The sequence below is a fragment of the Sceloporus occidentalis genome, unplaced genomic scaffold, assembly GCF_023333645.1.
Source record: "Sceloporus occidentalis isolate IW3139 unplaced genomic scaffold, rSceOcc1.0.p SCAF_112, whole genome shotgun sequence".
Lineage (NCBI taxonomy): Eukaryota > Metazoa > Chordata > Lepidosauria > Squamata > Phrynosomatidae > Sceloporus > Sceloporus occidentalis.
In genome coordinates this window covers 312,327-325,029 of record NW_028317092.1, presented here as the reverse complement: position 1 = coordinate 325,029, position 12,703 = coordinate 312,327, and the positions used below count along the sequence as shown (strand labels likewise).

The following is a 12,703-nucleotide window of genomic DNA, read 5'->3' as shown; positions in this document are numbered from 1 at the left end:
TCTCCCACTTACAAAGATGAGAGAGGCCGATAATTTTCACCATAGGTACACTTCAACTATGAGAGACAACAAAGTCCATAAATCACATTGTCTGATTTTTTAAGATTTTTTTTGTAAATTATGGTGGAAAATAAGTATTTGGTCAATAACAAAAGTTCATATCAATACTTTGTTATATACCCTTTGTTGGCAATGAGGTCAAACGTTTTCTGTAAGTCTTCACTTTTGCTGGTATTTTGGACCATTCCTCCATGCAGATCTCCTCTAGAGCAGTGATGTTTTGGGGCTGTCGCTGGGCAACACAGACTTTCAACTCCCTCCAAAGGTTTTCTATGGGGTTGAGATCTGGAGACTGGCTAGGCCACTCCAGGACCTTGAAATGTTTCTTACGAAGCCACTCCTTCGTTGTCCGGGCGGTGTGTTTGAGACCATTGTCATGCTGAAAGACCCAGCCACGTTTCATCTTCAATGCCCTTGCTGATGGAAGGAGGTTTTCACTCAAAATCTCACGATACATGGCCCCATTCATTCTTTCCTTTACACGGATCAGTAGTCCTGGTCCCTTTGCAGAAAAACAGCCCCAAAGCATGATGTTTCCACCCCCATACTTCACCATAGGTATGGTGTTCTTTGGATGCAACTCAGCATTCTTTCTCCTCCAAACACGACGAGTTGAGTTCCTACCAAAAACGTCTACCTTGGTTTCATCTGACCATATGACATTCGCCCAATCCTCTTCTGGATCATCCAAATGCTCTCTAGCAAACTTCAGACGGGCCCGGACATGTACTGGCTTAAGCAGGGGGACACGTCTGGCACTGCATGATTTGAGTCCCTGGCGGCGTAGTGTGTTACTGATGGTAGGCTTTGTTACTTTGGTCCCCCGTGTGGTTCTGGGATTTTGGCTCACCGTTCTTGTGGTCATTTTGACACCACGGGGTGAGATCTTGCGTGGAACCCCAGATCGAGGGAGATTATCAGTGGTCCTGTATGTCTTCCATTTTCGAATAATTTCTCCCACAGTTGATTTCTTCACACCAAGCTGCTTGCCTTTTGCAGATTCAGTCTTCCCAGCCTGGCGCAGGTCTACAATTTTGTTTCTGGTGTCCTTCGACAGCTCTTTGGTCTTGGCCATAGTGGGGTTTGGAGTGTGACTGTTTGAGGTTGTGGACAGGTGTCTTTTATACTGATAACAAGTTCAAGAAGGAGCAGGAGGAGCACTGCCAGAGCCCTGCAAAATGACCTCCAGCAGGCCACAAATGTGCATGTGTCCACTCAAACGGTCAGAAACAAACTCCATGAGGGTGGTATGAGGGCCCGACGTCCACAGGTGGGGGTTGTGCTTACAGCCCAACACCGTGCAGGACATTTGGCATTTGCCAGAGAACACCAGGATTGGCATATTCGCCACTGACGCCCTGTGCTCTTCACAGATGAAAGCAAGTTCACACTGAGCACATGTGACAGACGTGACAGAGTCTGGAGACGCCGTGGAGAACGTTCTGCTGCCTGCAACATCTTCCAGCATGACCGGTTTGGCGGTGGGTCAGTAATAGTGTGGGGTGGCATTTCTTTGGGGGGCCGCACAGCCCTCCATGTGCTTGCCAGAGGTAGCCTGACTGCCATTAGGTACCGAGATGAGATCCTCAGACCCCTTGTGATACCATATGCTGGTGCGGTTGGACCTGGGTTCCTCCTAATGCAAGACAATGCTAGACCTCATGTGGCTGGAGTGTGTCAGCAGTTCCTGCAAGAGGAAGGCATTGATGCTATGGACTGGCCCGCCCGTTCCACAGACCTGAATCCGATTGAGCACATCTGGGACATCATGTTTCGCTCCATCCAACAACGCCACGTTGCACCACAGACTGTCCAGGAGTTGGCGGATGCTTTAGTCCAGGTCTGGGAGGACATCCCTCAGGAGACCATCCGCAACCTCATCAGGAGCATGCCCAGGCGTTTTAGGGAGGTCATACGGGCACGTGCAGGCCACACACACTACTGAGCCTCATTGTGACTTGTTTTAAGGACATTACATCAAAGTTGGATCAGCCTGTAGTGTGGTTTTCCATTTTGATTTTGAGCTCCAGACCTCCATGGGTTGATAAATTTGATTTCCATTGAGAATTTTTGTGTGATTTTGTTGTCAGCACATTCAACTATGTAAAGACGAAAGTATGTCATACGATTAGTTCATTCATTCAGATCTAGGATGTGTAATCTTAGTGTTCCCTTTAATTTTTGGAGCAGTGTATATATATATATATATATATATAATTTTAATTTTTGGGGCCTTTTTTGATAACATTTTTGGGAACTGGAAGGTTCTGGATGGTGACATCAGTGGGAAATTATTTTTAAGTTACCATTTATTTATTTTTTTAACCCAGCCACTCCATTTTACCCCATCAAACCATTAATCTTTTTAAAGTAGACACCACTTGGATATTTGAAATGCTTTGATTTGAACTCTTTCCATGTCAAGATTTTTTGGAAGATACAGCGCTAATTTTAGCACTTGTTCATAAAAATAAACATTTTTTATGTATTTTATTAATTTTTGACTTTTTTTTACATTTTGCTGGAATTGGATGGTTCCCCTGAGGGTGACATCACTGCATAATCATTTTTAAACTATTTTTAATAACAATTTTTTTTTAAGTATTTTTTATGTTTTCCATATTTTTTGTATATTTTATTAATCACATTGTGATTAGAAAGCTGAGCTCAATTGACTTGCGTGGGTGAATGCAGTACCTGTATTCAACCTGCAAGTGGAGCCAGAGTTCTCAGGAGTGTCTGGAGAGATACTCAGATACACAGATACTTATTCCCTTATTCCACGCATACTCGTTCATACACTCTCCTCCACCCCCTTACCTGAACTGCAGATCTTTCAGTGCCACTCGCAGACTTCCGCAAGAGACCCTACTCGCACAGTTGTGTGTGCAAGCAACGTACAGGTAAGCAGCAGCCCACCCATGGATGAAGTGAAATTATTTTCGGCAGTTTTTATATTTCGGCATTTTGCCTATAATGCCCTTTTTCAGTCGATATGTTTCAGCCACTGATACTTCGGTGCATCCCTAGAATGAGCCAGAGTTTTTGTGGATTCTTGGGTGAGGAATGGGCAGATGCGAGAGATGTTTTTTAGGTGCAAGCGGCAGAATCTGGCGAGGGATTGAATGTGAAGGATGAAGGAGAGGTTTGAGTCAAGGATGACCCCAAGGCATCAGGCCTGGTTGGTAGAAGAGATAGTTGTGTTGTTAATGATGATAGAGAATTCCGGTAGTGGAATGGAGATGGAAGGAGGGAAGATGATGAGTTAAGTTTTAGAAGCATTAAGTTTCAGGTAGCGTTGTGACACCCTTGAAGAAATAGCAGACAAGCAGTTGGTAATATGGGACATGTGAGATGGAGAGAGATCAGGAGAAGACAGGTAGATTTTGGTGTCATCTGCATAAAGAGAGAACAGCAGAGGGCCAAGGACTGAACCTTGGGGGACGCCAACCAAAAGCGGAAGGGGTGATGATGTCTCGTGAAAGAAGCTGACTGAGAAGAAACGGTTAGACAGGTATGAGGAGATCCAGGAGAGAGCTATATCTCAAATGAATATCACTGAATATTATTTCAACAAACATGACAATGTTGTGGAGTACCATGCAATACAATAAATGTTAGAAAAACACAATTCCTTGTTTCAAAATTTCCATCAGTTTCCATTCAAGTGAGTGGTAGTAGAGTGTCATATACAAGGTATTTATAGTTATTAACTCTTGCTCGTTTTGCTGCTATGTACACAAGTCATATTTAGCTTCACTCGTTATTCCTCCTTAAATGGACAGTTTATTGTCCGTCTTACCCCATTATAGAATAATGCAAATTAATGTACTATGTGAGTACTTTCATATGCATTCTTCCAAAACTGAAATAAAATAAATACTACAACAGGTATCTGACCTAAAAGTTGCAGTACATTTCTTGTTGCTGATTGGCTGCTTAAAGGAGTCCGTGACAGGAAAGTGCACCCATTGAAATCAATGGGTGGACTTTCCACACGTGTGCATGAAGTGGTCTTAACAGACACCTGCATGCAGTTTTTGCCAAGCCAGTGCTGGAACTCACTGTAGGTGAACACATCTCCTGCATGGCATTTTGCTGGGAGTAGGGAAAAGAGCAAATGCGTTTGGGAGGATTCTACACAATTCCCCCCATGCATTTGCAAAACTTACAACACAAAACTTTGCAAGGACCTCACAGCTATCATATGCATTAAAGAACACTATTCCTATTAAGAGAAACATTCCCAAAATAGTTTGCAATAGCTTGTGCAGCTTGGCTTATTGCCCAGGCTCATCTTGCAATAATGGTACAAATCTGTGTAAATAACACATTTTATTTTTAAATTGTTGTATTAAAGTTTAAAAGGTCAAATGAAAAAACGTTCTTTCTTATAGTCAGTCTGTAATTGGCCTTGGATAAAAGCCTACATTTCTATCCATGGCTGTATGCAATTATCTCATTTTTTGGCACATCTCTGTTGTCAAGACATACGTGGCAGCAATATCTTCTGGCCAAAGCTAAGATTGCTGTGCAAAGAAATGTTTCTTGAAAGTCCAACTTTATTCTAGATTTTTTCAGAATTCAAACAAAATGTTCACGATACCTAAGCAAAGACACTATGTCCAATAAACTTTTTGATATAAAATATAGTAATATTGGTCTAATATAATAACATCGCATATTTTATGGCCAATGGAACATTTTTTTACATATCTATAACCTTAAGTAAAACATCACCCCAGCACCTCCCCTGCTTTCTACAGAGAGTGTTTCTCTATGAAACTTGTTACATAGCTGCTCAACCGCTTTGATGGCACAGTAGTCGGCAGGCAGGAGGAATGCAGACATGTCGCGGCGGCTCGATCAGAGCTGTCACTGGGAGGTGGGCGTGCTCCTTTGCCGTGCGTCCCTCCGCGTACGTGCCGAGCGCACAACAGTGCACGGAGAGTACGCCCGAGCGGCACCTCGAGGGAGACGCCCACCAGAAACGGGACGTCGCCGGAGCTTGGCTGAACAGGTAAGCGTAACATGTACCTAGTTTTTCACACGTCTTCTCCATTTTGTGTTATTGTTCATCTAGTTGTATTTACCTAATTTGTAGACCTGCTAAGTAAAACACAGCTGTCTTCTAGTTCCCTGTTCCCAGGCTCAAGCTGTCTTCCAGTTCCCATCCCCATGCCATCTGCCAGTTTCCAGTCTCCTGCCATCTACCAGTTCCCATATAACCCTTCAGCATCTATAAATGGCACCCAAAAGGAAGACTAAGGCTGCAACAAGCAGCTATACTCACTCAGGCACTCCTGAATCTCTACATGACCCTGCGCAGACCTGCAGTTGCGATGCATACCTAAAAAAAAAAAAATATCCATGTCAAAAAAAGAATCAGTATTACTTGCAGAAAGTAGGAGACAATCGTCCCCAATAGCCCTCTCACTTATATAGAGGCAATACTTGGAATCAAACGTAAAAAAAAAAAATATTCTGAAGAAAATAAGTAATAGCTTCCAAAATAATCTTTCTAGGTTCTGATGTATAACCCCTATACTTTTTGTACATTATATTTTATTGCTTGTATTCCTTTGTCATGTGATATGGTCACGAATGCCACTGCAAGAGATTTTGTCACTTGCAAGATGTCAATGTTCTTTAGAAAAATAAACAAGTTCCCAATAGGGTCTTGGGGTGATTACAATGTCTGTGGAAAAAAATAGTTCCACAAAGTTTGACATAGAATGATGGTAGAATTAGCGCATTGAAAGAATTAAAATATTAACATTTGAAATACCCTGGGGGTGTGTAGAGTTTCAGAAATGTATGGGTTGATGAGATTAACTGCCGGCTTCAAAGACGTCCCAAATAGCACATGGGGGCAAAATGATGAGATTTGGAAAAAATAGTTTTGAAATGGCAAAAATCTACTTGTAATTATTGCACTATAGCTACACAACATTGTGTATTTCTAAACAAATAGTAGAATCTAGCAGGTTTTTTCCATTAGCTGCTAGATAGATGAGTAAAAAAAATTTCAAGTAAAAGTCGGAAAAAGTAATTTTTTCTCAATTTTTCACCATATTTTTTTTAATTGTAGACTATATGATACAATCAAAATAATCTCAAGAAAATTAAAGCTAAACACGAGCACCACAGAAATGTTAAATGTAGAATTAATTCATAAAATTAGGATATTGGTGAAACAGAGAGAAAGAATCTTTGGCTGATACCACAAAGGCCAAAGACAACCACTGCTTTGGCTACCTGGAGACTATTTTCGCTGGTGCTGTGGAAGAACGATTTTTCCACGCTGATACTTGAGCTCAAACAGGTTGTCCGAGACGAAGTGTCAGCCCTTTGCACTGTCCTGACATCCTTGGAGTGCGGGGTTGTTGTGCTGGAGGATGCCTCGGCAGTGCAACAGCAAGCTACCCTGAAAGCTCAGCAGTCTGCTGTTTGGGGCACATTAGGCGCAGTATTGAGGACCTTGACAATAGGGGCCGCAGACAGAACATTCGGATCCGAGGGGTTCCCAAGGTCGAGGCTGATGAAGATCTCCCGGTCCTCCTCATATCGCTACTCACTGACCTCATGGGCAGGCTGATGGGCCAATGGGCTGCCTCTGCAGTACTACTCTAATTTCAGGGACTTTCTGGGTCCACACTTTATGGACGCCTTCAACTCAATTCTAGAGGGCAAACAGATTCATGCCCATACCATGTCGGCGTCATTCAATCTCATCCCCAAGGAGGGTAAAGATCTTGAACATTGCGGTAGCTACCGCCCTATTTAGCTTTTCAACTCTGACCTCAAGCTCTTTGCTAAAATACTTGCCAACCGTATGAAGCTGCTCCTGCACAAGCTGATTCACCATGGGTCGTGAGGCCCGCAACAGTACCATTCGTGCTCTTAGTCTGATACATTATGCAAAACATACAGCTACTCCTACCATCTTTCTTTCCACAGGCACAGGGAAAGCATTCAGCAGCGTGGACTGGTTGTTCATGTTGGCCGCCCTGTGGCATATGGGGTTTGGCTCGGGTTTTCTTGCCTGGATCCAGTCCCTCTATATGAACCTCTCTGCATTAATGGGTCTCTTTCTGATGGCAGCATGCTTTCCTTTTGCGTGGTGCCGATCTAAACTGAAATACTTAGGGCTTTGGCTGACAAATGACTTTCCCCAACTCTACACTTACAATTTCACACCACTGCTGACAACTTTGCAATCTGATTTGCACAAATAAAATCATGGGGTGCATCAAAAGGGGCATAGATGCCCACGACAAGGAAATAATTCTACCCCTGTACAAGTCACTAGTCAGACCACACATGGAATACTGTGTACAGTACTGGGCACCAGTGTACAAGAAAGATATAGTGGAGCTGGAGAGGGTTCAAAGACGGGCAACCAGAGTAATAAGGGGAATGGGAGGACTACAGTACCCAGAAAGATTATCAGAATTGGGGTTATTTAGTTTGGAAAAAAGACGGCTTAGGGGGGACTTAATAACTATGTATAAATATATAAGGGGACAGTACAGAGATCACTCCCAGGACCTATTTATACCCAGGACTGTATCTATAACAAGGGGACATCCTCTACGGCTGGAGGAAAGAAGGTTTCTACACCAGCACAGACGGGGGTTCTTTACAGTAAGAGCGGTGAGATTATGGAACTCTCTGCCAGAGGAAGTGGTGATGGTAAACTCAATAAAAGAGTTCAAAAGGAGCCTGGACGTGTTTCTTGAAAGCAATAATATTACAAGTTATGGATATTAGATTAATAGGGACAGAACGTTGATCCAGGGATTTATTCTGATTGCCATATTTGGAGTCGGGAAGGAATTTTCCCCCTGGTATGGGGCAATTGGCATCTGCTTCATAAGGGTTTTTTGCCTTCCTCTGGATCAACACAGTAGGGACACAATATGTATATAGGTTGAACTTGATGGACTTTGGTCTTTTTTCAACCTTATGAACTATGTTACTATGTTACTATGTTACTATGTTAAATGGTTGAGACTTATGGTTCAAGTATGCACAATTGGGTAACTTTTTTTGGTCATTGGTACATCGACATCATGTCCTGAGGGACCTCACAAAATTTGAGGCCCTGTGTGCTTCTGCCTCGCCTCCAGCCTATGGTGTATTCCTGCTATATGGCCTTCTATTGTCCATTCTGAACCCTGTTCTTCCAACTTTTATGGGTAAATGGGAAATGTTGTAGGTTGTCCTCACGGAGGAGCAATCGGAGAAGGTCTGCATTCTGACCCATCGTTGTTCCTTAAACAATGGTAACATGGGACGCCACTATAGTGTTGGGACAAAGAATATAGCATTGGTGGCACTGTGCTGTCAGTAACAATGGAAGAGAGGGACTTAGAAGTAATTATTTGCAGACAATGCAATAAAGCATCTCAAAAAGCAAGCAGGATGCTGGGTTGCATATGGAGAGGCATTAGCAGCAGAAAGAGGGAGGTGATTATGCCACTTTACAGATCTCTGATCAGATCTCACCTTGAGTATTGCGAACAATTCTGGAGACCCCATCTCCAGAAGGATATTGACACATTGGAGAGAGTTCAGAGGAGAGCTACAAAAATGGTAAGTGGTAAGAAATTATCAGTAACCTATAGCTTGGAAGAAAGAAGAGAGGGGGTGTGTGTGTGCAATAGAAACATTTAAATACTTAAAGGGATTTAACAAAGTACAGGAAGCAAGATTAAGGAGGAACGTGGTAGAATGTTACATCTAAGCCTAAAACTTGAAGGCCAAAGGCTTAGATGTAACGTAAGGAATTTCTACTTTACTCAGAGGGTAGTAGATAAATTGAACAGTCTCCCAGCGGCAGTAATACAGTAAGGGAATTTAAACAAGCATGGTTTAAACATAAAACTTTCCTCACTATAGGACCTGACCAAAGACCGATAGAGGTTTAAACCCCTTACATCAGGAAATATGGGCAGACTAGATGGGCCGGATGGTTCTTATGTGCTGTCAAATTCTATGTTTCTATGTAAGGGAGACAAGCCTGGAATATTCAAAACTTTGTGGCTTTTGCTCATGTTCTTCAGGCAACCACTAGTGGCCGCTCTTCCCTGTCTGTAGCACCCGTTATTGATTGTTTGATGAGGACCGCTTTGCTCTGGCCCTGTACCTGACCCAGCCGTCTGCCCAAGCAGTGGGCTTCCAGCCTTGTGCCCCGCCAGTGGGCTTCCAGCCTTGTGCCCCGCCAGTGGGCTTCCAGCCTTGTGCCCCGCCAGTGGGCCTCCAGCCTTGTGCCCCGCCAGTGGGCCTCCAGCTGTCTGCCCCGCCAGTGGGCTTCCTCCCGTCAGCCCCTCCAGTGGGCTTGCTGCCGTATGCCCCACAAGTGGACTCCCAAGCTGAGAGCCCCACCATTGGGCTTCCTGCCGTGCGCCCCGCCATTGGGCATCCTGCCGTTTGCCCCGCCATTGGGCTTCCTGCCGTTTGCCCCGCCATTGGGCTTCCTGCCGTGTGCCCCGCCATTGGGCTTCCTGCCGTGTGCCCCGCCATTGGGCTTCCTGCCGTGTGCCCCGCCATTGGGCTTCCTGCCGTGCGCCCTGCCATTGAGCTTCCCGCCAAAGAGACTGCTTACCTTGTACTTACTTGCCCTGCCAGTTACCACGATATAGACTATATCTCAGTATTCTGTCTGTGGTGTCTTCCTTTGCGCCAGTCTGTATCTTCCCTCAGCTATGAAGCATCGTGGGGTACAGACAGAATCCCAAGTATCCCCCGCTACTGGGCTCCTATCCGACCTGCTCGCCCGGGTCCTGACACAGAGAGAAGAATATATAGAAATATACATAAAGCTACATCTACATAAATGACAAAATATCTAATTCTTTGTTGAGCATGTCTCCACCAAAGGTTTTGTAATTTGGAAATCCATTCAGTTTCTTTCCTGGAGAGGGCGTGTATTTTATCTCCCTTTCCTCCAGTGTGGTCGCTGTTATATTTAAATGGAATGAAATGAATGCCCTTCCCCCGTCTGGGTCCTGCCACACACACAGTTCAGATGTGACACTCTGCATGAATACTGTAGAATCTCAGGAGGGATTTTAAACAGGGACCTTATAGTTGTGTGAATGTCTTTGCATTGTTATTTCTAAATTAATTGTGTTCTCACCTGAACACCAGATTCCTTATTATTCTTCTATTTTTTCACATGTCATCATTTCACAGAGTCAGTTAATATGTGTGTCTGTCATTTTACTGAACTATTCATACCAGACTCAACTATTCTTGAATGTGCTTTTATCTACGATCCTTGTTAATTTAATGGGCTATTCCTAATTTAACCTACAGTACCATCAACCCAATTTATCTCCTTGGTCTCATCCACCTTATGTTTGTGCCAAGGCCAAACTAACCCCAGCTGGATGCTCATGACGGCACGTTATATTTTCATAGTCACACATATCCACACATATCCTCCTGATTCTGATGAGATAAAGTCCGGATGAAAGGCAGCACCTTCACTCCGGAATAGGCGCATTATATGGGCTTGGGGAAGCCCCATCAAATGTAAGAGTCCACTGATCCTTTAAAAAATTATTTTTGAATAACTACATATTGCACTATTTTTTGTTTCTGTTTTTATATTTGTCATGTGAGATTCACACATCGCTCAACACACCTATTAGGTAGTATCCATTTATTTATAAAATACTTTTTTCACTGATTGGATTTAATTTAGCGCAGTCACCTGGTGTTAATTGTACACATATCCACCTGGCAACTGCAATTTGCAGAACCTGATCTGCCACTGGTGCAGAAGGTGAATATGGGGCAGTGTCAGCCAGCAACCCACCCAACATGCCCAAAGAAGTTTAAACCTTGCAGCAGAATCTAATCTGCTGTAATATCAGGTAGTGAATACTATACTCACCATATCATAGTTTGCGATCATCCAAGTGATTCTGTTTCTATGGTAACTACATAGTCAAGCTATTTGTTTGTAGAAGAAATGAATTTGTCTTTTACATGAAAGGATGTCTTTATGCTATAAATGATGTCTAAAATGCAACAGTGCTGAGGAGTCATACACGGAAAAAAAAATCAGAGGGCCTGTTATAGCATACAGAGCCATTTTCCTGGTCCTGACCCAGTGTAAACTGTTTTGTTCATGTAGAACCAAGACCTCTGATCTCTCCTGGCTGGACCAGCAAACTTGCAGCACAGACCTCAATCAAAGCCCCAAAGAGTGGCTGGATAGATAAGGAAGGCAGATGCTCCTGTCCCCAACCCAGCTCTACCTCTAAGCTGTCCCGATTTGGACACCTGAAATGTTGGGGATGTATGTGGAGTAAAGGATTTGGATAAAATAAGTTTTGTCAGAATCAGAACACCATGCAGTGACAATACAGTGACAATTATAGAGAATTGTAAGCGAGCTGCTCCTTCCATGGGCAGTAAGCATGGTCCTCTAGGGTATTAGGTAAATGACAACAGTCTCTTATGATAAAGAAAAGTTGTGGGTTTATTTCAAATGTGAAGATTCCAAACAGCAATCAGTTTGATCAGGCAAATACAGAAAACCTTCAAAGAAAAGCCTAGCTTAATTTGAGCATTTACTAAACATAACTAATTCCCTTCTAATCTAGGGTGGTAAACTAAAAAACCCAGAGCAAGAAACACAGGTCTTCACCAACGTTTAGCACTTTCACACTTCTGGGTCCAAAATACCTTCCTTCTACTACCCTCCCATAGACTCTGTCCGAGTCTGGGGCTGTTTTTCAGGGTTTGGGCTGGGGTCCTCAGTTCCAGTAAAAGGATAATGTTAATGGTATGGCATATTTTAATAGTGTATGTTCCAAAATGCATTCTACCATCATATTTTGTTTCTCATTTTACTGGGTACTTTTTGCACAATTTTATGTTTCCAGTAACTGTAGTTTCATTTTAACATTAGGATTATATTGGTATAATTATAACTGTATTTACAATCTTTTAAAAACCCAACAAACTATATATTTTTTAATTAGATAAACAGTTCAGCTTGATATCACCAACCTACTAGTTTAAGACACTACTGACAACAAAATTGTTGTGTCTTGTATTTAGTTTGAAACCTTTTTTTTTAGGCTGGTATGATTCGTACAGATGAGGATGAATATTTCATTGAACCACTGGAAAATGAGAAGAAAGAAGAGGAAATTGGTAGAACTCACATTGTGTATAGAAGGTCAGCTATAATAAAGGATTTTCCTGGAAATAACTCTGACTTTCAACATTATGGTAAGTCTGTGAAAATAATGTATACTCTGTCGTATTTAAGATGCAATTAACAGAGTGCTGTGTGTATGACTGTCTATGAACATCAAATAGAATTCTTAAATCATAATAAAATAGGAACTGCTGAAATACAATTACATAAGCATTATGTCAAATGAAGGAAAATGTACACAAATATTGTTACCAGTGCCCAGACCAACACTTGTGCACGTGGACATATTTATACTTCTAGGACCCCATGGCACAACGACCACTGTTGTCTCCACAAGTAATGAAAGAAAAAAAAAACTATGTTGTATGGGCATAGGCAGGGGGATACTACCCTATAAAAATAATCTGTAACTGGGACACCATTGGAGGAAGGGTGGATTCCTGATTGGACCAATGCAGA

At 42.7% G+C, this 12,703-nt stretch overlaps 1 protein-coding gene across 1 annotated transcript in view; it reads left to right on the top strand.

Annotated features, from left to right (window-relative positions):
* LOC149282556 (A disintegrin and metalloproteinase with thrombospondin motifs 2-like) overlaps positions 1 to 12,703 on the top strand; it is a 241,358-nt gene that overhangs the window by 28,727 nt on the left and 199,928 nt on the right. Inside the window, exon 3 of the mRNA XM_089498057.1 lies at positions 12,162 to 12,315. Within this exon, the coding sequence (XP_089354183.1) occupies positions 12,162 to 12,315 (154 nt within the window). The remainder of the gene's footprint in view (positions 1 to 12,161; positions 12,316 to 12,703) is intronic.